This window comes from Mus pahari, chromosome X (assembly GCF_900095145.1).
Source record: "Mus pahari chromosome X, PAHARI_EIJ_v1.1, whole genome shotgun sequence".
NCBI lineage: Eukaryota > Metazoa > Chordata > Mammalia > Rodentia > Muridae > Mus > Mus pahari.
Genome location: NC_034613.1, coordinates 72,840,405 through 72,865,910, shown reverse-complemented (window position 1 = coordinate 72,865,910; position 25,506 = coordinate 72,840,405). Strand labels below are relative to the sequence as shown.

The 25,506-nt window shown below is 37.0% G+C and overlaps 1 protein-coding gene across 12 annotated transcripts in view; it reads right to left on the bottom strand.

The window, feature by feature from the left end:
* The window catches only part of Dmd (dystrophin), a 2,621,826-nt gene that overhangs the window by 38,900 nt on the left and 2,557,420 nt on the right, over positions 1-25,506 (bottom strand). For 7 of the 12 annotated variants that reach the window (XM_029534037.1, XM_029534040.1, XM_029534041.1 and 4 more), the window contains 5 exons: positions 23,379-23,515; positions 22,636-22,674; positions 18,419-18,484; positions 17,331-17,396; positions 14,445-14,603 (listed from right to left, as the gene is read on the bottom strand). In XM_029534037.1, the coding sequence (XP_029389897.1) occupies positions 14,445-14,603; positions 17,331-17,396; positions 18,419-18,484; positions 22,636-22,674; positions 23,379-23,515 (467 nt within the window). The remainder of the gene's footprint in view (positions 1-14,444; positions 14,604-17,330; positions 17,397-18,418; positions 18,485-22,635; positions 22,675-23,378; positions 23,516-25,506) is intronic. The other 5 variants (XM_029534038.1, XM_021187617.1, XM_021187614.2 and 2 more) reach the window with 2 other exon arrangements.

Genomic DNA, 25,506 nt, shown 5'->3' with positions numbered 1-25,506 from the left:
TGTCTCTCTCTCCCTCTCTGCTTTGTGGTTTTGAGATTTGGAGCCTCAGGTGTGCTGAGAACTCCCTATCAGAAAACACTACTTACATAATCCAAAATGAAAACAATCTATGAAAATGTAATGAGCTTGGCAGAAAATGTAAATATATAATGCTAGGAAAGTGATTTCGCCTTCTAAGTCTGCCTGGTGTTCACCTGAGTTCTAGCCCCTAGCCATGTTGTAGCTACTACCTCCAAACTTTGCAATTAGTGTGCATTTCCCACCATCTGTGCTTTAGTGAAGTTTATCAAGGATGAACATTTAAGAAAAATGAAGTTACTTAGCTAAAAGCATGATGAGAACTCCTTGGATTTGATCAAATATGGTGGGTGGCTTAACAAAACTGTCAAACTATATCCACAGGTTACCATTAGAATAAAGTGTTTGGGTAAAGTTGACTAGGTTAATGTATCTAGATGTGCTATATTTTCTTAGTATGCCACTGACACATCAATCTACATTTTCTTCAAATCAAAAAAAAAAACTCTCCACTAGAATTTGAAAATATTAACTGGCTTTAACAAGATTTACAGATTCTTCCCAAATTCATGATTAGGTACTGTAAACATTGTTGTCTATAGGAGAAATATGTTTCTCATCAGTTCAACAAAAGTAAAGGAGTCATAAGAAATCCCAGACATATTATGTGGAAATAAGGCTAACAAACAAAACTCAAAGCAAACATAGTAATAGATATTCTTCTCTAACCAAAAGGCCAACTAAGACTGAAGGTGAGTTAGTCAAGTCCCTAGGAATATTATCACTGGAAAACATGTGTTTGAGTTTTCAGACAAATATAGTAAAATGTCAAAATCTCATTATCTATGATCAGCAAAATCTGTAACAGCTTCTAGGAGAGTCATAATTTTTAGCTTTGTGTGTTCTTGAGCCCCTCTTGTAGAGTTAGACACAGCCTTAAGTTCCCCCAATAAATTCAACCTAATGGCATATTTTTCACTTTCTAGAATGTACTGCTTAACACTTTTATCATATTTGATCTCATGTTTTCTTGTATTCCATGGACAGAAACTTAAAAAAACCCACAAAAAACAATCCTTTTTTTTTCAAAATTATTCCCTTTACTTGTATATAGTAGGCAATATGTCAAAATTACCCAAATTTCCAACTGATCAATAGATATAAAAATGGTATATGCCATACAATGGAATGTCCATCACCCAAAAATTCTCAGAGAACTTCTACAGTTGATAAACACCTTTAGCAAGGTGGTTGGATATAAAATTTAAAAAAAAAAACCCTGTAGCCCTCATTTATACTAATGATAAACAGATGAGAAAGATATTAGGCAAACGACATCCTTTAAAATAGCCACAAATAATATAAAATACCTTGGTGTAACTCTAACTAAGGAAGTGAAAACCCTGTATGACAAAAACTTCAAGTTTCTGAAGAAAGAAATTGAGGAAGACATCAGAAGATGGAAAGATCTCCAGAGCTCACCGATCCGTAGGATTAACATAGTAAAAATGGCCATTCTACCAAAAGCAATCTATAGATTCAAAGCAATCTCCATCAAAATTCCAACACAATTTTATATAGATCTTGAAATAGCAGTTCTTAACTTCAAATGGAAAAAAATAAAAAACTCAAGATAGTAAAAACAATCTGGTACAATAAAAGAACTTTCAGAGGTATCACTAGTCCTAACACTACAAGAAAGTAAAAACAATGGTGTACCACAGCATGCTATAAGATAGATATCCCCAGCCGGGCGTGGTGGCGCACGCCTTTAATCCCAGCACTCGGGAGGCAGAGGCAGGTGGATTTCTGAGTTCGAGGCCAGCGTGGTCTACAGAGTGAGTTCCAGGACAGCCAGAGCTACACAGAGAAACCCTGTCTCGAAAAAACAAAAAAACTCTTTGAGATTATTCTAGCAACCAATGAATTATACAAGTCGAGAATGTGGATTGTATGAAATATAGAGTACATTATCAAGACACTTTCATAAAAAATATGAAGTTCTGGATTTCAAATTTTATCTATCACAACAATGAAGATAAAATCATAATGAAAATGATAATCTTTTATTTTTTTCATTTTTAAAAGATTTATTTTTATATATTCAAATACATTGTCATTGTCTTCAGACACACCAGAAGAGGGCACCGGATCCCATTATAAATGGTTGTGAGCCACCATGTGATTGCTGGGAATTGAACTCAGGACCTCTGGAAGAACAGCATTGCTCTTGACCACTGAGCCATCTCTCCAGCCTTATTTTTTTTTCTGAAAGGGGAGGACTCAATATGTAACCTATGGTGTATACATGCCTGTAGAATTTCTTGTGTAACATGCAAAAATCCCCAAAAAGCCCTAAGTAGCCCTAAAAATACTTAAGTCTAGATTAACCTAAAATGAGTTGCTTTCATTCTAATGGACACACAACCTAAAGAAACATATTAAGGAAACTATGTGAAAGAATAAGAAAAATAATGAAAAAAAGAAAAAGAAAATGAAGACAGTGTGTTTCTGTCACAGTTCAATTACAAAAAAAGTATTTTCTCTCCACTCATTTATGCACCTAGAACTCAGTAGACAGGTACAACACGATCTCATGCCAGTCAAGAGCTCCTGTTTGACAGTGTGGGGCATTGTCTATTTCTACCACAGTAACAGGCATTAGGAGAATTCAAAATGACTGGGAATTATGCTCACTGCTATAGCATTAAAAAAATACAGAGGTTATTTTTAAAACTATTACCTTGATTTACTAGAGAATTATAGGAAAAGGGACATATATAGATTTATTTGCTTATGACCTAGAATTACAGTGGACAGAGTGGTACTTTATAGCAGACACAGAGGTTATCTTTTTTTTTAAAAGTAATTAAGGGAACAGTCCTAATTCAAATATCTGAATTAAATGACACTGTGGCCAAAGCATCTTTTAGATTTATTTATTTATTATATGTAAGTACACTGTAGCTGTCTTCAGACACTCCAGAAGAGGGAGTCAGATCTTGTTAAGGATGGTTGTGAGCCACCATGTGGTTGCTGGGATTTGAACTCTGCACCTTTGGAAGAGCAGTCGGGTGCTCTTACCTGCTGAGCCATCTCACCAGCCCAGAGGTTATCTTTTAATTATTAAGATAAAAATACAAAATGGATGAAGTTAGCCATTTGCAGAAGGTACTCGGCTCTATAAGAGACAAACACCAGAAGCTACTTCGAGCACCCTAGCAGGTCCTTGGTGTTTGATCTATATACACTTTCTTCCTAGAAAAAGTCCTTTCTCCATAGGGTTTCTATGTCCTCTGTGACCATGACCTTCCCCTACAAAACTAACTGCTCCTCAATTAAGATTTAGCTCTCAAAACTCCAGTCCTATTTTTTCAACATTCTCTCAGATGACTCCATGACTCTATATGAATTAGAACTTGCTCAGCAGCAAAGCTCTACAAGGTGTGCATACTGAGCATTCTTCTTTAAAATTCTAGTGTCAGAGAGAGAAATAGCTTACTGAATGAAGTAGCATCACATCACAGAGTACCATATAATAAGTACACATACTGTAAATTCATATTTACAAAGTATTTTAAAGCTACATTTGCATCCTGATTATAGGGTAAAGGAACAGAAAGAAGTCTTCTGCTGTGTTGACTACACATGTTAAAATCGTGACCCAGCAAATGTGAGAAGCAAGAAAAGGCCATTGTGTATAAAGCCTTTTTTTGTTTGTTTGTTTTTAAAGTACTATTCTGGTGACAGAAACAAAAGTTGCCTTCCTTGGCAACTTTCAAAAGCCAACCAGTGAACAACTATGAATTTTATAATAATAACTTCATTGTATCAATATAGTAGTTGAACCTTTTGTTCATGGTTACTGGAAACCCTTAGATTATTCTGGGCAGCAGTCCACAAAATGGGTGCAAAGACTTTTCTCCATCAACTGGTGATGATCTCAAATGCTCCTTTGCATTGTATGCACCATTAAGGACTCCATATATATACAGCCACTGCCTCAGCACTAGCACATATGCAGGTTTTATGTGCAGGTCCCGCCCTGTATTTCCTCAGAGCTCCCCAGAAAAGACAAAGGCTTGACTTCAAAAGTTACAATAGAAAACTAACTATCTCTGTCTTTGGCTGGTTTATCACAGACTTGAATTCCTTTATTTATGTGTTCTATATAGCATTGCAATTGAGTTTGAGGTCAAAGAAGTATGTGGGGAGGTGGAACTGGGTTAAACATCATTAATCAGATGGCTTTCCCTTCTAAATGTCTCGATGCAATCGTTTAATGTAGCGGTGATCCCTTATACAAAAGCTCATCCACCCTTGAAATACTTTAAAGTCTCTCAAAGACATTCTATACAACATATTTTGGGTTGTTCTACCCTATATTCCTAGACAAATGTCACCCATGTCTTATTTTTGAAGGTAATCTTCCAACAGTTACCAAAAACCACATGGGGTTCCCCTTGGTCTTTTGTATTAAATGCTGGTGAGCACACTAACCAGTAATTATATTTAGTATAACACTGGTTAAGAGCTCCGAACCCTCAGAGTATGAAATCAGTCCATATGGTAGCTGTAGATAGTGTTCAAATCTTTTGGATACAGGGTTGGAAGGATTAAATAAAATCGCACATGAATACAAAACAGGTCCTGTTGATAGCAAGCATTCAAAGGACAGCTATTCATTTCTGTCATCAAAATCCAGGAAAATTACAGTGTTTCCTTAATAAATCCCATTTAATATTAAAACACTGTAAAAATGTTCCTTCTTACCTCCCCAGATATAGGGAGGCTCCAAGGCAATCTGAAGTTCACACAAGGTCATCCCCAGTATGCTCATTCAAACCACAGTAATCTGATTGCTAGGACTTTAAAAATACTCCCTTCTCCACCTGGGCGAGTACCCTCTTAGAGGCAAATGGGAGGGGTAGGGGATTTGTGGAGGGGAGACCAGGAAGGGGGAAAACATTTGAAATGTAAATAAAGAAAATAATTAATAAAAAAATTCTCCCTTTTGGAAAATAAATACAATTATATAAATGTCATTGAATAACAAGAATTTATTAGACCAGGTACATTTTTTCCTATCTCCTGCCCATTTGCAAAAAGAAGTTTCTCTTCTGTGCATTGTTGTTTTTTGTTTGCACATCGTCATCTACCAGCTCCCTAATTTTAAAAATCGGCATCCTAAATTCTTCCTTGTATTGTCTTCCCTGACTTCATTCCTCAGGTGATCTTCCGACTTTGAGGTACCTTCCTCACAGCTCCCATTCAAAGGCAGGCCATCCTCCTGTGCACTGTTTTGATAGAGTCCTGCCAGTTTTTGCAGCTGCACCTCTCTGCTTGTAACTATATTTTTCTCCCTCCCCCAAAGGAAAAAAACAAAACAACACAAAACATGTCTTCACTGCTCAGCTGCATATAAAACACAAGCCAAACTCTTTAATATGACTTATAGAGTCCTTTATAAAGTAGTCTCTACCTTGCATTCTACTACGTTCATTCTGATTCTATGCAATGCATGATATGTAGTTCTCTGTCAGGGAAATTCATCCTTTCCCTCCTTTAGCCTAGAAAAGTGTTCTCATTGACCTTTGCAGAGATCTCTTCAGTCTCTCAGACAAAATTCATCACTGACCTAGTTGCTCATCCAGAGCATCTATTACTCTAGATTTTAATTGTTCATATTTCAAGATTATTTTATTAAGTGTTGAGCTTCAATTGGTTAAGAAAGAGGCATTCTTCATCTTTGAAGTCTCACATTAATTATCCAGGTAGTAACTTTGGAATTAAATGAAATTACGTGCTTCAGACTATGAAGTAACTGAGGAAAGTCAAGATCATTCAATAGAATCTATTCTATTGTCTCAGGATGGTCTAGTAATGAAGTCCACAAGGAGAATGGGTGGAAAGGAAATAGGATTGTAAGAATGTGAGCTTTTACAGTCTGTCTTAGAGATAGAAGCTGTAGCTGAAAGATGTGAATATTCTAATCCTCAGAGGGTTACTTCAGTTTTTCTGTACGGAGAAACAATCTCTGTGACATTCCAATCTCCTATGCCAAGATTCTAAGTGCATCAGCAAACCATTTGACTGTTATTCTGATTTCAGTGACGTCAGATTCTTAGACTGAAGTTCATGGGATGACAACTTTAGTTTTAAAGAACACACAATCCCCATTTTCACACTGTAAGGCAAATGGAATACATTTACTACAAATAGCAATTTAAAAAGATATAATTAGGAGAAAGAAAACTAAATAATAATTCTTGGTTATGCATCTATTTCTATGAAATAGACAGGCCAAACCAGTCCTCTCTGGTTTCGATTAACTTGCAAAAAACTGAAGAATATTAGTTATGGTAGTGTGAGTTAGAACTGAGCCTCTGATTCTTGAGGACTCCACCTCTGATTCATGAACATCCCCTCTCTGCCTAAATAAAGCTGTGATGGTTTATCCAATTCTAACACAGCTTTTGAGATAGTGTTTGGACTTCAGCTCTTCATCATCCTTGCCATAAAAGGTCATGGATGTTTGATTTATGGTGTTAAACTAGCTGCCTTTTTCCAAAAATGGTCCTGTAGTCCTCTGTTTTGTAGCCTATGTTGCCAAGCAACATAAATGCCTACTTTCATTAAACTTCTCATATACAATGGTAACTTGAACAAATGTAAGAATCAGTCTCTAGTTTTCAGTGGTAGCAACTGGACAGGGTTCTCTCTGTGAGGCTCCCCTCATTTTCTTTCCTTATCCTAAATTCTTCATCTACTACATTTACAAAAGAACACAAGGTGGTCTTTCTCCCATACAAGGCCAGGCCTTCTCCTGTACCCTGTTGCCCCCCTTTAACATCTCTTTACTACCTCTTCTGAGAAAATGCTCTCATTCTCACATCCTCTTCTCATCTGCTGGTACATTTTTCCAACATATCAAAAGGAATCAGACTGATGCAGATACCCACATCCCAACAGTGAATGGAGCTTGGAAACTCTTATGAAGAGTTGGGGGAATGACTGAGGGCCCCGAAGGTGATAGGAACTCCACGGGAAAACCAACCAAGTCAACTAACCTGGATCCTTGGGGCTCTCAGAATCTGAACCACCAACCAAAGAGCATACACAGGCTGGACCTTGGCCTCCCTATGTAGCAGATATGCAGCTTGTTCTTCATGTGGGTCCCAAACAGCTGTAGTGGGGGCTATCCCAATAGCAGTTGCCTGTCTGTGGGATATGTTCCTCTAGCTGGACTGCCTTGTCTGGCCTCAGTGCGAGAGGATTTGCCTAGCCCTACAGAGACTTGATGTGCCAGGGTGGGGAGAGACTCAGAGTGGCCCCATCTACTCAGAGGAGAATGACAGGGGTGAAGGGGGAAAAGATTGTAGAAGGGGTCCACGAGCAGGATGTAAAGTAAGTAAAAAATACTACTACTAATAATAAATGTTGATTCCAAAAGATAAAGAACAGACTCTGCAATATATAGCAAAATGTAAAATAATTCCAAACACAAATGTATTCGTAAAATATTTGCATATGTAAAACATATCTTTATTATTATGAATTATTATTATTAACTGTTTTGTTCCTTTTAACCTTAGTACTTCTTGTGTGTCTTCTAAAGATGAGTTTTAAATATGCAAATATTTACAAATATATTTGTAGTTGGAATTATTTTACATATTTTAGCAAACTCATTTTTATTGAATGCTATGTACAAAAAGTAAGAGGAAAGAAACTTTAACAGCAGCTTTCTTTCTTAATAGACTGCTGGCATTTATATGAGACAATGGCACCAGCACCAACACTCAATGGTGCTATACTCCATTTATTATTTTCTAACTCCGTGGCCCCTGAAGAAGGACCTTTGCAAATCTGTCAACCACAGATGCAACCAGTCAGAATGGCTAAGATCAATAATTCAGGTGACAGCAGATGCTAGCGAGGTTGTGGAGAAAGAGGAACACTCCTCCATTGCTTGTGGGATTGCAAGCTTGTACAACCACTCTGGAAATCAGTCTGGTGGTTCCTCAGAAAATTGGACATAGTACTACCGGAGGACCCAGCAATACCTCTTCTGGGCATATACCCAGAAGATCTTCCAACTGGTAATAAGGACACATGCTCCACTATGTTCATAGCAGCCTTATTTATAATAGCCAGAAGCTGGAAAGAACCCAGATGTCCCTCAATAGAGGAATGGATACAGAAACTGTGGTACATTTACACAATGGAGTACTACTCAGCTATTAAAAACAATAAATTTATGAAATTCACAGGCAAATGGGTGTATCTGGAGGATATCATCCTTAGTGAGGTAACCCAATCACAAAAGAAGTCACTAGATATGCACTCACTGATAAGTGGATATTAGCCCAGAAACATAGAACACCCAAGATACATTTTGCAAAACAGAAGAAAACCAAGAAGGAAGACCATCGTGTGGATACTTCATTCCTCCTTAGAATAAGGAGCAAAATACCCATGAAAGGATATAGATACAGAGACAAAATTTAGAGCTAAGATGAAAGGATGGACTATCCAGAGATTACTCCTTCCAAGAATCCATCCCATCATCAGCCACCAAACCCAGATACTAATGCACATGCCAGCAAGATTCTGCTGAAGGGACCCTGATATAGTGGCCTCTTGTGAGGCTATGCCAGTGCCTGGCAAACACAGAAGTGGATGCTCACAGTCAGCTATTGGATGGAACACAGGGCCCCCAATGGAGGAGCTAGAGAAAGTACCCAAGGAGCTGAAGGGGTCTGCAACCCTGTAGGTGCAACAACAATATGAACTAACCAGTACCCCCTGAGCTTGTGTCTCTAGCTGCATATGTAGCAGAAGATGGTCTAGTCAGCCATCATTGGGAAGAGAGGCCCCTTGGTCTTGCAAACTTTATATGACTCAGCACAGGGGAAGGCCAGGGCCAAGAAGTTGGAGTGGGTGGGCAGGGGAGCAGGGACGGGGGGAAGGGTATAGGGAACTTTCAGGATAGCATTTGAAATGTAAATAAAGAAAATATCTAATAAAAAAATAAAAAAAGAATTCTTTTGCCTGTGGACCTGCCAGACATGGGAATCCTTCCCTATTGCCCAGTGCTGTTGAACCACCAAGTCAACTGTCAACCTCTGATATCAGTTCAACCCATCCCATGAACTATTAGCTCTACCTATCCCTTGAAATAGCACTGAAATTGTGTCTGCCTGCCCATTTGTATTACCTACTTAAGACCTTCACCACATCTTGGATGAGCTCCCATGGAGCCTAGAAATGTGCTTTCCTAGTTCCTCGAGTTCTTTGGAAATTCATCCGCAACAAAGCTATGGAACTCTTGATGCATACACATAAACCTCAAACACACACACACACACAAAACATAGACCTAAATGCAAATCTAAGGACCACAATCCTAGCTGCCACTCTGGAATGGCTCCGTGTTTGTCGTGGGATACTACTGCTGTGATAACATTCCATGACCAAAAGCAACTTAGGGAAGAGAGAGTTTATTTTGTTTATACTTTCACATCACAGTCTATCATGCAAGGAAGCCAGAACAGGAACTCAAACAGGGTAGGAACCTAGAGTCAGGAAGTAAAGCAGAGGCCATGGAGGAGTGCTACTTAATGGCTTGTTTTCCATGGCTTACTCATCCTACTTTCTTATAGCACCTGGACAACCGGCAATGGGGTGTGGCACCCTCCCTAATCAATCATGAATCGGGACAGTATCTCACAGACTTCTCTATAGGACAACCCTATGGAGACATTTTCTTATTTAAGATTCCCTCTTCCTAGATGCATCTATGTTTGTGTCAGGTTGACAGAAAGTAACTAGTACACTATCGTAGGGAAGGGAGCCTAAACTCATATGACACCACTCTTTCTCCCAGGAACTTGTCTATCAGACCTCCTCATTGACTCCCTACCTTTGCCTTGTTTTGAGATGGCTGCCACTATATAGAAAATGGCTGGCCTAGAACTCACTCTAAAGACTGGGCTGGCCACAAACTCACAGGTATCTACCTGCCTCTGTCTCCTACATGTTGGGACTAAAGGTGTATACCACCACACCTGGTCACAAGGTAGCTTTTACAAATATATTCTGTTATCTTTCCTTGTCCTCTGGTTTATTCATCTCTGGCTGCCCATCCCCAGTCCTTGGACTCACATATAGATCAAAACAAAAACATAGACTAAAGATGCCTGAATCTCTGAAGATCTATAGCATGAAGACCGGACATCAAGACATTAAGTTTCTTATAAGGTACATGAACAAGCCATTGATTTCCAGCTTGTTCATTCCAGCAGTATAAGAAACCAATCTCAAAATTTCTTTGACTGTACTATGATCTTGTGTGACTCTTAGAAGAATAAAATGAAACAAAAGAAAAACAAATCAAAGTTGTAAAGGCCTGATTGCCCAAGAACCAAGGCAGGAGAAGGTACTGAATCCTCACTGTCCGAATGGAAAACAATTTTATTTGCCTTTTGACTTCATAGTCTATCTAATTCATATTTGCCTGCATTTAAGACTTAGGAACAATCTAGCAAATTCACTATGCAGATAGTAAAATGGCAAGGAATCCTTGTCTCTGATAAAGGCTACTCTTTCATTGCTAAGATCATACTTTGGAATTCAGGGCAAAGACTATATCACTTAATATAGAAAACATGCTAGCATTTTCCCAGAATAGATTGAAGTCAGGAGACTGCAGGCTATAGTGTATACAGGAAAGGAGATGAACTAGGAGCTCTGAGTTGATAATGCTAAGGACACAGGATGTACCAAATTCCCAAAACTCAGCTGGCTTCTGCCAACTAAAGACAAACCTCAGTTATCTGTGGTAATGAGTGATAGACATGACACAGAAATGAACACGAAACATGAAGGATGGGTTAAGCTAACTAATATTACCAATGACCCAAACTTCTGAGAGACACTATCAGAAAACTCCAGAGACCGATTCAGCTTCATTTTTATCTTTACAGAAAAGCTAAGAATCAGAGCTTGCAATTTGGAAGCAATGCTTGTTACTAATCAATGCAAGGGAAAGTATTTTTAAAAGTTAACAGAGATTAAAAATAACAAAAGCTCAATTAAATATTTTCATATATGAAATTAGGTTTATTTAAAATATTTGTTTAAAAAACCACATTCATTTAAAAACCAAGATAGATTCATCTCCAGTTTAAGTCACTCATTCATTAATTTATTCAACAAATGTTTTTTGAAATTTATTTATGAGGAATGAGAAAAAAGGAATCTTAATGTCATAGATAAGACATCTCTGAGACATGTCTACAATAGTCACCTTGTGTTTTCCCAGGTCATGGGACCAGGAACATTGTGAATAAGAATAATTAATAGAATTCAATAACATATAGTCTCCAAACAGCTCTCTTTTGATAACTGTAATTTCATATAATTCACATTTGGAGAATAAGGACATAAAATATCCATACACATACATTAAATATAGGCAGATATATATTAAAAGTCTGTATCCAAAGCATTTATTACAATCTTAATTTTAAACATCCTTCCTCATTTTTCCTTCAGTTTGGCTCATATTTGTCATTTTTGTAGCCTACTTCTGTCTTGGGAAATATCCAAGCTGGCAGGCACAGAGAAAAGGCATCTCAGTGATTTCCCAGGCTTTCTTAGGGAAGGAAATGACAAATTAAAGGCTTTTAAAGCAACACCCAATTCAAAGTTCATCGAAGCAGAATGGCCCTGAATCTCTTTCATAAAAACTCCAAGACAGCAGAGGACAGAACAGAGAAAATGAGGCAGGGGCAGGCTGTTCCCAGGAGGGGGCTCTGGAGAGACATTTCTTCAGGATTTCAGTAGGAGGTGAAAATAGAACTAAGTAATAGAAGAAAAGGCTTATTGTGACCTTTTCAAGATAACCTCTAGAAAGACTCACATAATGGCAGAGGTCTCATTTTGGAGCACTAAGGAGCTCTGCTATATAATCTTTCTTTCAGAGAACAAACCATCCCATTTTCAGTGACAAGCCTGGATATATTTCAGGGTAAAGTGGTTGAACTGGTTTATTCAGGGACATTTGTTCTTTGCAAACATTCTCTCAAGGTAAGGCATATTCTGGGGAATAAACCCTGTCTCTATGTAGATGACATTTGCATAGAATGACTCTTTATTCTCTGATCCAAGGTAGAGTTGGCTATTTTGAGTGTGAAAAAATAAACCTGGTATGAATTTATCTCTACCACTCCTGGCTGTGAAATCTGGGGCAAGCTATTCGAACCTCTCTCAGCCTATGCTTTCTCATCTAAAGAAAGGAGATGCGTACTTCTTTGTACAGCTTTTAGAAAGATTAAATGATCTAAAATATATTAAAGTGCTTTTACAATGATGAGCTGGTAGTGTTTCTCAGTGGTAGAATAGGTTCTTAGAATACATGAGGTCATGGATTCAGTCCCCAGTACCAGAAACAGTGCCCTGAAAAATCATAAAATGATACACAAAGGAGCATTATCAGTATTCTTTTCCAACACTCATTGACCTGGTTTCCATGGCATGGAGGGTGCATGCGCTACCCACCAACAAGACATGAGTCCTGACTAATGAGCTAAAAGGTACATTAAATAATAGTATGATCATATACTAAAAATGTATTTACACTTCAGCAACATTCAATTTTATTTATAAGGAAAATGACAATATTTTCTTCCCATTTGATTTTGATAAAGACTTAATATGAATGGCTATTAAGTATTATTGCTTATTATCATTAGTGACTATTACCAATAAAATAGAAGAAGAGGTATTATGGTTTTTGATTTCTACTTTTATAAATATAGCTTAGAAAATAAAGTTATCATTAATCTCCTCTCCCCAGATATACAATATTTTATCTTTGCAGGTAGTCATGTGATCTCCTTGCTATATTTGCATACACACACACACACACACACACACACACACACACANATATATATATATATATATATATATATATATATATATATATGCTTCACCAAACATGCTCTGAGTAGTGAAATGGTATTACTGTGGTAGACAGAACTAGAGAACACAATGTTTATCATGGAATGGCCACAATACATTTGAAGGAGGTACAGACAGTAAAAGGGCAGAGTGTCAAGGAGTTTTCTCAGCAAAGATTAAAGTGATATAGGCGGAGAGCCAGCTTGAAGATGACCCAGAAAGTAGGTGAACACAAAGTAAAATCCTGGCTGCAACAGCATGGTCATACAGAAGAAGGGTGAAGTTGACAAAGCAAGTTAAAGAGGAAACAGTGGAAGGTTTCAATGCCTTGCTGAGAAGCTGAGTGTTCTTTCAAGATCCAGAAATTCAATAAAGAAAGAATACTGTGGTTCTGGAAAGATACACAACTAGTCAGTGCAAAGGATTTATTGGGAAAACGGACAAGGAACTAACAGGAAGCCAACTTGATAAAGAGCTATAGGCAAAGGTCAGCGGTATTAAGAGCTGAAAGGCTAGTAGTGCCATCAGAAGGGACTGGATGAATGGCAGTCTGGTATTTCATGCTGAGGGGACATTCTCCCTTAGCACATTGGTTCTCAAACATGGTGAGTTGGCTAGATTAAGAAGTCTTGCTGCCTTGGGATAACCAAAAGAGATGAAAGTACTCAGCTACATATTTGAGCAGTCAGGCCTTTAAAGACTTGCCTAGTAGCACTGTCTGTAGAATGCCACATTGTGATTACAGGTGATTATATGAAAAATTCCCCTAACCAAGGTACCTGTGATATAGTAAATGTAATACAAAACAAAAAGGCCAATGATTTGTATTATCCTGATACCACACAATATTCTGGGTTGTTAGGATTTATCTGCTCTACAGTCATCATGAATTTTTTCTTGACTTTTCCTTTTCAACAGTTTCTGATGTTTTCATATTGAACTTCTTTTTACAGGTGGAGTCTAACAACTGGAATGGCTTACCTAATCTACTATGAAGATGAACAAAAGCAGCAATGTCTGTAGTTGATGAGAAATAAGAGGATATACTATTTCTAAGTTTTACCAAGATAATGAACCTATTTCCTTAAGTATTTCTGGTACTATGGCCAAACACATTTAAATTTACATAATCATCAATTAATTTACTTGCTTTTTTCTTAAATTCTAATCTCAAAAACATACATATCAAAACCTATGGAACACATGCAACAAACCCAATACCCCCATTAACATTAATCCCTTTACAACTAAAATAGGAGTTCTTAATCATGCTATATGGCACTCATTTTCTTCTTCAGACCAAAAAAAAAAAAAGTGAATCTGCAAAAGGAGCTGAACAGATTATTTTATCAAACAGTTAAGACATCACATGAGGAGGTAAGGAGCCCTGGCGCTTTTCTCCATGTGCAAGTGTATGCACTCTGCATACCGAGGACAAAGCTACAAAGACAACTCACCTGTTTTCTTCCTCAAGATCTGCTAGGATTCTCTCTAGCTCCCCTCTTTCCTCACTCTCTAAGGAAATCAAGATCTGGGCAGGACTACGAGGCTGGCTCAGGGGGGAGTCCTGGTTCAAACTTTGGCAGTAATGCTGGATTAACAAATGTTCATCATCTCTGGAAAATAAAATCAAAGGTTTTGATTTTTCCACCCCCCCTTATTTTGTACTTGGGTCAGGGACTCAGGTGTGTATTTGAAAATGGAAACATTTCTTTGCTCTCAACAATTAGTCAGACCTATTGGTCCCCTATTCTAAAGACATTTGGGTAAATATGGAGGTTGTGGTTTACTATTCTATTGATGGACAATTTAAAATGCTTCATTCTCAAAAATCCACATGAAACTCACTGGCCTATTTACACAGATAAATGAAAGACAGAATTCCAGAAAGACTAGGAGTCTATATGAACAGGTTAGACTGTTGTTAAGTAATAAATATTTAAAAATATAAAAATGTCCATTTAGTGCTTTTGCTACTAAACCTGTCAAGATAATCTGTCCATTAGCCATGCTACTGATACTGACTGGGCAGGGAGGGACACGTAGTTCTTAAAATAGTAAATATTATCTTAAGTGGAAGGCAAAAACTGGAAAGCACTGCTTCAGCCAGCTAATTTTAACTTATAAGTCTCAGAGGTGGATGATAACAATAATTAACCTATGGATAAATGGTTGTTTTAATTATTGTTTAGATAGAAACACAAAAAGTAAGGGGGGGAAGTGTGTGGAGACATTAAGATGACTGATTAAAAGAGGACAAGAACAACTCATTCCTCACTAAACCTAAACCATTAGTTGGGGGCGGGGGAGCGTCTTCTGAGAGGCAGCCGCAGTCTCCTGGAAAGGGGAACTTTCTAATAACACTCAGGAGGGATTGTTTGCAGATTGAAGTACTCTAAGTCTTTGAAAACTCCACTTTACCTCCAAGTTCTAGGAACTTCATTTTCTTCTTAATGAGAGAGTAAAGCTCTTTGTTTCTGCTCACATTTCATTAAGAAGATGCTTGTATACTCCCTTTTGTATACCCGTTTAATTTTATTTTTCAAGAGGAAACTTCTGTATAGCCCAGGCTGACCTCAAACGCAGTCCTTATGTCTCAGCCTCCTGAGTACTGAGACTACAGGCCTGTGCCTTCATGACCAGCATGCCATATCCACCTAAATCCCCATTTAAAATATCAAGTCCTTAGGAAAATGTCCTTAAGGCATCCATGTTGGGTTTATTAAATCAGATAAGTGGTGGTGATACAATAAATTAACTAATTATTGGAGGGCTGGGATATATCTCAGTGGGGGAGTACTTGCCTAGCATGCATTAAGACCCAGAGATAAAGCCTTATCATCACAAAAATAATGATAATAATGAATATTACCATTATTGTTGCTATTAAAAGCATTAAAATGAAATCAGCTAATCCACCAAAACTGGGCCTAAATAATGGTGTTTTGCCAAACAACAGAGTGAAAATGGATTGCATGTCCTCAGAATGAGCTAAAGCTGAATTTTGTTGTAAAATAAAACAATCATGACTTATTGCATAGTTAATTTATTATTCCCTTCCTCAAATTCTGAAATTTTATTGCTAGGACTTCCCATATTTAACTGTAAGGTATAATTGTAATTAAGGTTCTCTTCCTATTCTCTTTGGCAGTCCATGCCTGCTAGAAACTATCATATGGATACAATCTGAACTCACGTGAAAGTTAAGAGCATCAAATATCAAAATGAGAGAGCCAAAGAAGGAAATCATTGAAGCTTTTATATTGAGTTGGTTCTTTAGCTACTTCCTTCCTGTGGAAGATTACATCATAGCAGCGCAGCTTTAACTGGGAAAAGGATAGCTGTTTGAAGTAAATGGCTGAGTGTTAACTTCTCTCTTATTACATTGATCTCTATGTTCTAGATGATATGGTATTCAATATTTATATAGAAATCTGACTTTCATACAACTTCCTTTGGGTTAATCCTTAGGAAGGTCCTTTTCCTAACTGGAGTTAAGACTCTGGGTTCCCACAAAAACTACACAGGATAACTTTACCATGCTTTCATTTACCTATTCTGCACAGTAAGGTGTTAAACCAATCTTACCGCAGCTTATCAAATTGAAAGCATCACTGAACTTTGACTTAATTTCTATTCTCCACGTTATTTGTTCAGTTAGTGGACCCTCTATTTCTTCACTAAGCTCACTTCTCCATTTCCCTAGTCATCATCTACTTGGATTATGGTAATATTCCTCTGTGTTTTGTACTATGAGCACTGCCCAAACCTGTTGATGATGTCTGTTTTAGTGCCAAGTAGGTTCTTGGTCATTTGTAACAGTAATGCATCTCCTTCGTACAGCCTGACCAAGCTGGCTTATCACCCTACGGACAAACTAAGACCTGTATTTTTCTTCCCTCATCTGCAAACCCTTCACAAGACTCCCTTTCTATAATGATGCTAAACCACAATCCAATGAAGGAAAATGCCAACCTAACAGTATTTGGGTACAGAAATTATATATGAAGATCTTATTTCCAATTCCCATGAATAGAGGAAATCCTATTTACTTATTACTTTCAAATATCACCTTATTCTTTAGTGGTCAAAATTGTAATCATATGATATTAAATAGATGTAAATAAGGTAAAAAGTTTTGTTGCTACTCTAGATTGATGTTTGCATTTATGTGAGCTCATTCTGTGCCAAGTTTTTAAGAATTAAAGAAAAAAGTCAATGAATGACTTTGAAAGATCAAATGAATATGATGCTAATTCCTATATTCTGTACTGTCCTACCTCTACATCCTTCAAAGCAATTCATCGTCAGGAAGATTTTGTAAAAAGAGATGCGATACTTACATGCTCTCATTAGGAGAGATGCTATCATTTAGATAAGATCCATTGCTGTTTTCCATTTCTGCTAGCCTGATAAAAAACGTAAAAGCTCATTAAAACTTATGTGATTTCTTAGAATCTATTCAAGACCTAAGTGAACATTCCTGAAAACTAAAGAACTCATGGCAAGAGGAGAAAGAAATCCTTCAAATTAAAGGATGTGTGTGTTGTCTTATCCAGTTGAAGCAGCTAATTAGTAGTTTTGTATTTCTAATGTAAAAACTATGGGAAGCTATATTTTGTTGGTGTTTTGTTTGGGATTTTCCCCCTACAGATCAATCTTCCTTTCACTGAGAAAATCTTCCCTAAGAGCAAACCCACACCTTACACTATCCCTTGTCTTTTAAGACAGTTAATATCTTTTCACTGACAATAGACACATATAGCTAGTTAATGCTTGCCACAATTGATGAGCATGTCCAGTCATCAGGATGTTGATAAAAGATGGATTCACAGTAAGTCTTCTATGTGTTCTGCCACCAATTTAATCATAAAGTCTTTCGACAACCAGAAAAAGTTGGATATACTTACTTAACAAGCACAAGATATAATTAGGAGTTCAGTGTTTAGGTATAAAAGTCCTCTCAAATACTAAGAAGGTGGTACAGAAAGGTCCAAGAGTTAAGAAAGTTGTTATCTTTTAAAAGTACATTATGTAAATAAAACAGAAACCAAAGGCCAGTGCTTTCATATTGTTTGGGTAACACAGTACTCTTTCTCCACAGATTAATATATCTAGCCTAGTAGTTTTCTGAGGAAGTTAGAGGACTTGTAAGGCAATTTAACAAGTGTGTTCAGAATACAAAATGCAACAAAGCTACCAGAAATGTTGAAAGGCCAGGGTTTAAGTAAGATTGGTCTGCATCCATGCTGTTGTTGGTGTCTAACACCTCCATGCAGTAGAATGGCATGCACGTTAGAGGGCAAGTTGATTAGTAGAGATCAGAAAAGATTGAGGAAGAAAGAAAATATTTGTTTAAAATTATTATAGGTTAGGTTCCTTGGTTAGTTATTTCAATCAATATTGGCCTGGCATTCAACTAGTCTCATACCTGCTAGCATAATGTTCAATGCGTGAATGAGTATCATCGTGTGAAAGCTGGGGGGACGAGGCAGGCCTATAAGGCAGAAAATGTGATTAGTCATAGATACCACCCGTTACTGGAGAAAAAGACCCCACCACACACTTATGTTATATACATGGCCTAGAATGACTTTATTCCAAGTCTACAAATAACGCACAAGTAGATGCTCCCGAATAGAAGGCAGCATCAAGTATTTTAAAGCCAGATTTGAGAGATGATTTCTGCTTTTCTTAAAACACATAAAGATAAAAGAAAAACTTCCCTAGGAAGTTTCAATTACACAAAAGGTGTGTGTGTGGGGGGGAAGTCTACATACCATTATACCCTCTTATTATAAATGTTCATATATTAGAGTCCCAAGGTTGTCTTAGTACTATGTGGTTGAAAACTGAAAATAGCTTACACACATCTATGACTAGTATCTTTGAGCACAATGGAAACTATGTTTCCTTAGTACATTTATAGTCAATAATTTTAGCTCCAATGGGGTACTCAATGCCATTTGAGTAGTTCTTAAAATTCCATGTATTAAGATATTTTACTAACTTAACAGCAGTATTACGCTAGTATTTTATAGAGAAAATAGAATGACTCAAAGTCATATAAATGATTTTAAAAGAATAACTAAATTTAGTCAGATATCATGGTATCCAGAATAATTCTTATTGAGGCTACTGTACTTGCAAATCAGACAGGAAAACAAGGGGAAAAATGAGCATAATAGCTCTGTAGGAAAATTAAAACATACCTTTGCTTCATTGGATAGGCTAGAATTTTTGGAAAGGTTAATGTTTTTCATACTTTATATCTGATCTAGTCATTATCTGGGAAATTTTTATATCTTTCTTATCCAAAAAAGAAAATGCTCTAAAAACCTGTTTGGACTTAGGCTTTTTTGTTTTATTGGAATGCAATAAAAGGTCTCTTCCACTTCTCTCCTGACATAGAAAGGACTTAGATAAAGAAAGATATGAACCCAAATTTCAGAAGTGATATAATTGGTGAGACCTCTGGTTTAGCCTAATACCTAAACAGCATTCAACGACTCTGTTTGGCATGAAGAGAAAAGTGTTTGATTTTCTCATATACATATAGACTTCCATAAAAAATGTGCTTGAAATTTGTATTTTTTAAACAAAGAAACATTGTAGTAAGATAATCATAACACACTACAACAACCAACCAGAGAACTGGAAGCCTTCCTTGAGAGATAAAGGTCTTGTCTTACCAGATTGTCTAAGGCAAATGTAAATGAGAGCAATGTTGTCTAGGCCAAGTGTAAAATATGTTCACATTTCATGTGAAAACAAAAAAGATGACTCTTCAACTCAGTCCACAGATCCAAAGATTCCCCTGTGACTTTTCACTTCATTTTTTGGAGACTTCATCTGCTCATTTTATAGAATCTTAGAATTATCTATTACTAGGAAACTGTGAAGGTTTGTTTTGAAATCATCACTGCAAAGAAAGATAATTTAATGCTTGGATTGTTCAGCTTGTAAATATACTCTGAAATAGAGCAGGTTTTTAATTATATGTGTCTGTAAGCTAAAGCTGACCAGCAAGTTGCTACAGTGGTAGTTTATGTAAAAAGAAGGCAAATACAAGACCCAGGAGTAGGCATGGAAATCCAAAGTAGTTTGCTGTGGTCATACACAAAAGTCTCATACAGAGCTTCAATTCTCAACCTCGAGGATAACTTCAACTTATTTTTTCTATTAATGTACATAACACCTAGTACAGCATGTATAAGTATAAGAACTTGTAATAATTAGAATTGTGAAAAAGTACAAGAGGCATTTGCTATACTAGAAAACAAGCAAAAAGAAAGTGCTGGTCAGAGAAGAAATTCAAATCCAAGAATTGATAAAAATTACTCCAAAAATAAACCTAAGTATAAAGCCTCCAAACGGAAATAATAATATGACTCCCACTTCCTGCTTTGTAAATACAGAGCAATATACCAATTAGGATCATTTCCAATTATCCCCAAGAATCCATTTGGCCAATGCCATCTTACACACCACCTTGTCTCTCGTGGAAATTCCATAAGTAAGTTCTCATGCACTTAGATTAGAAAGCAGAGGAGCTCCAAGAACACTGCTAGCCTGTCTCACTTGTGGATAAACAAAACGAAAGGCCGATGCTAGATTTAGTTTAAAATAATATGACAGATACAAGAAAACAAGGGTTTTGTCTAAGAAAAATACAAAAGATCTGTATCACTGGAAGCTTTCCAAGTCTGTGTTCCATATTAAATAGATTAAATACCACCATTATCATAAGATTTGTTACTATCAAATAAATCTTTACAAAATAAAACATGTTAGTACCTAATTCTTCTGCTTGAATAAGACAGTTTTACAATAGACATTTCTATTAGAAAATTATGAGTAGAAACTAATAAAATTACAGTATTAAAGTACAGACTAGCCTGCTGGGTTTGTTTTCTTCATTCAAATTAGAACCTCCCACTCTTTCTGAATAATCTAGCCAACTTTTCATAAAAAGGCAACCTAGGAGTATATTTTAGGTGTTAGAAAGATATTTTAATAAAGAATGACATTGAGTTTTAAAGTGCTTCAAAGTTTTAAAAAGACAAACAACCCCTACTTAAATGAAGTTACTTTAACCTGACTCTGAAGATTATTTCCCATTAACTTGTATTGTATCTTCTCCTTTCCTTTCAAGGGACTATTTCCTGTTACTTTTAGTATTTAAAAAAAACCCTTCTGAATCCTCATTCTTCAGACTTCTTCCCTGCTTAAACTTCTTCTAACACAGAGTAATCTATATACTTGGCCATCTCAGAACTTCAGTAGATCAAATGTCCATATTCATAAAGGTTTTCAATTTCTAGAAACAGACTACCCAGGTTGGAGGTAATAATTACCACCATCATGCAAGAAACATATCTGAATCTAGTAGCTTCTCAAGCAGTTTAAGCATTAGGAATAAAGAAAAGAGACAATAGGTACAATCTCTCAGAATTACATGACACAATAATGTGGGGCTAAAAGCAAAAAAAAAAGTCTTCTACTTCCTTTGGACAAGAAGGACCTAAAATATATCTCAATTAATACTTCATATTTCTCTATATATCTTTTAAGTTAAATTATATGGAAATAATACAAGAATGAAATAAATTAAATTCTTACATAAGCCACTCTTTCAAGTTATTCTCTACTTGATATAGGCTAGAGTTATCAAACTTTAAATAATTTGATAAGGCTACACTGAAACTATTATGAAAACACCATATAACTTTTATGTAGGTATTTTTTTTCTAGTGTACACATCAAAGATCTCTAAAAGATCTCATACGTTCTATTGTTGAAAGAAGTCTCACTACGGTACTCAAGATGGTCTCAATCTACTGGGTTCACCCAACTAATCCTCTTGACTTGGCCTCTTCAATAGCTAGGACTAGTTGTGCTCGCTACAATACATAGCTCCAAAATAGTTCTCTACCAATATAAACCGAAACAAATCAGTATTGATATCAGACTATAGTATACTTCTTCCTTGCTTACAGGCATAACAGTTTATGAACTGAATGTTTTACAGAGGAGATAAAAATAAGTTTATATTAAAAATCAGAACCCCATATTTGTGAAGTTATCAAACAGCATGGCATACCTTAAGTTTTAAAAACATCCATATACTTCAGAGAAATTAGTCTACCAAACTCAGGGTCATACTCTAAAATAGATGTTGTTTTCTTAGTAGTCCAGCTACAACTGCTTCTAAGGAATACGCCGTCACCCTTCTGAAGGTCTGACATGTATTATGTCTCAAGAAATAGGCTTTCAAATGCCATTATCCAAACAGAAGGCTCTTTCTTGTCTATATTTGAAGGACTATCTAAAATATAAAGATGTCTTCCAGGAAGACAGCTAAAACCTACAAAATTCTTTTCATTTTTATTAGAACTCATGCCAGGCTGTTGCTGGCTAGACTTCAGCAGAGAGATTTGCACTATCCGGACTCTCTGTACCTATGGTAGATGGCACTTACTGAAAAAGGAAAATAGCAACAACAAAAAAATAAAAAATAAAATTAAAAAATCGGAAATTAAAATGTCTTTAAACAAAACCAAGCCGAATAAACAAACAAACAAACGCAAAAGATAAATCAAGCAAGTGAGTGTTGGCGGTAGCAGTACCCTTAGCGAAAGTACTCACGCAGAATCTACTGGCCAGAAGTTGATCAGAGTAACGGGACTGCAAAACAAAAATGAAGTGGTGAAAAGAGACACAAGCAAACTCAGTGGCAACAGAAATTATGGAAAGGTCAAAAGGAATAAATAAAATACAATCAAATTAGGTTTAAACCATGGAAAGCAACGGCCAACTAAAAGTATAAGGTGAATGAAAAGCCAAACAGATAACTGTGAGATTGCCATCAAAGTACAGGAAAATATAAGGAGTAAGTTTAAAGGAAGGAGGCAAAGATAGCATCCGATCGACCAGTAGACTCATTCCTACTTACCGGGAAATCATTTCCTGTGACTGGGTAGTTCTCTCAAGTGGAAAAGAGTGACTAGGTATGACCACACAATTAGATACAAAAACACACATGTCCACTGATTTATGAGAGAAGAAAATCAAAATGAAATATTGTCATCACTCATCTGTAAACAGTCCCATAGCTCTTAAAAGTCTTATAAGGCAATTTGTGATGATGTTTTGCTGTGGGTTTTTTTTTTTCTTCCTATAAGGTCAAGTTTGAATTTTGGAAAATTGTCAAGAAAAAAATGTAATTGAACATCAGATTGTTTGTGGGTTTTTTTTTTCAGCTAAACTAAAAGCAACAAGGGAGAGGAGCTTGGAGACTGTTTGCATCTGGGAGTGAAGGAGGGTTTGGGGCTGGGAGGAGTTCAAAGATATATCAAATGCAAGTTTGCTTTGCTTCTGCCACTACTCACGTTTCCATGTTGTCCCCCTCTAACACAGTCTGCACTGGCAGGTAGCCCATTCGGGGATGCTTCGCAAAATACCTTTTGGTTCGAAATTTGTTTTTTAGTACCTTGGCGAAGTCGCGAACATCTTCTCCAGATGTAGTCTAAAATGGAAATGATGAAGAGAGCAGCTTTAGGAGAGTGCCATTTCAAAACAAATGGCCATGTGATCTCGATCTTCATGGCTTATAACCAGGAAGAATATGGGAAATATGAGCCAAGGCTGTACATTCAAACTTGACTAACTTCGGTGAGTTACTTATGTCTATAAAGCATGTATCAGTGGTAAAAGAGGGGTATTGAGGGCCGATGAAATAGCTCAGTTGGCAAAGTGCTTGTCACATAAATGAGTTTGGATTTCCTGCAGCCACGTAAATGCCAGGCACGGTGGTACATATTTGTAACCCTATCACTAAAGAAAGTAGAGATGGTAGACGTTGTGGATTTGGTTTAATGCTTGCATTATGGGTTCCCAAAAATTGCACAAGAATTCATCATGTGAGACACCTAGGGTCCCTGCCCCCAGCTGGCTCTGGTTGGCAAATAAATTTGCTGGCAGCCAATGACTGGGCAGGGAGACAGAGGCGGGACTTTAGATTTCCTGGGCAAAGGAACCCAGGGAAGAAGGATTTAGAACTGCCATGCAGGGGAAGCAGAAAGATCAGGCCTGAGAATTGCAGGACAGAGAGACAGCCAACATATAAGAGTCGAGGATCATGGCCCAGAAGGGTTGCAGCCCAGGGCAGCCAAGATGGTATATAGGTTTAGTGCATAAAAATTCACGACTATCAGAGGGGAGTGTGCTAGCTGCGTGAGGTTTGAGAGTGGCCCTGCCATTGAACTGCTTAGGGTATGTTAAAAAAATAAGGTGTGTGTGTGTGTGTGTGTTTCATTTGAGAATCTGCAACACTGGAGTGGTAGCAAGAGTGGATAAATCTACTACAGCAACAGGTGGGTCCCTAGGTCTCATGTACCTGACAATGAGGTCAACCTGTGACTTCTGGATCCTATTACTGGGCCTCATAAAATAGGGTAGAGAAAGACATCAGTCTTTAACCTCTAGCCATCACACCTAATAGGACAAACATATATAAACACACAGAAATATATAAAAATGAAGAAGGGCAATAAACGAGGTATTCAGGCTACTTGATGGGTGATAGCTTACAGAAGATGTAAGCCTAACTTCAACTTTTCCTCTTCAGTAGGTCTTAATCTACTTAGTTAAGATGAGTATCGGGCAATTCATAGCATGGTGCACTCTCCTATCTTTGTAATAGGAATAATAGTGAGGAAAAGAGTTAAATACTTGTGAGGATAACCATTGATGGATGAAACCCATGTTCAAAGGAGAACAGAGCCTCTGTTAATCTTGCTAAAATATAGATTTTGGTTTATAAATCTAGGGCCTGAGTGTATACATTCCAGACAAGCTTCCAGGAGCACTTATGTAGCAGTTCTGAGTCTCAGTAAAATCTCTGAGTTTATGTTTGTACCATATCACTACAGCTTTTCTCAAAGCCTAATACCTACTGGATGTTTTAGTCTGACATGTTTGACGTTTCTCCACATCTTACTTATAGACCCTTTGGCAAATATTTTAACCTCAGGACAATAGGGTCCTCACCTGTCAGAGGAGAATACAAATAACAATACATATTGCACTATAAGGCAATTGAAAAGGTAAGTGCTTACTAATCATGTAAATTAGCTATTAAGTATGGCCATGTAAAACATATTTTTCATGTGTCAGTTGATACTATGTCACAGAGCTAAAAGGCAAACAATGACAGAAGGTGGTAGGTTTTGCGCTTTGAAGAATACATACAGTACTCTCCTCCAGTTTCAACATGCCCTATGGCCAAAAGCCCTCTTTATATAATTGCTAAGGTTGCATAAGAGAACTGTAAGATATCCTCCCTATAACATAGTAAAATGTCAAAAATGTATGTATTCATTCAGAGATATTTATTGAGTGCTTAATACTTCTGTTATGTATCATGACCTGCCTTGTATGAGCATAGGGTGGTAGAACTTGAAGGAAGGAAGGAAGGAAGGAAGGAAGGAAGGAAGGAAGGAAGGAAGGAAGGAAGGA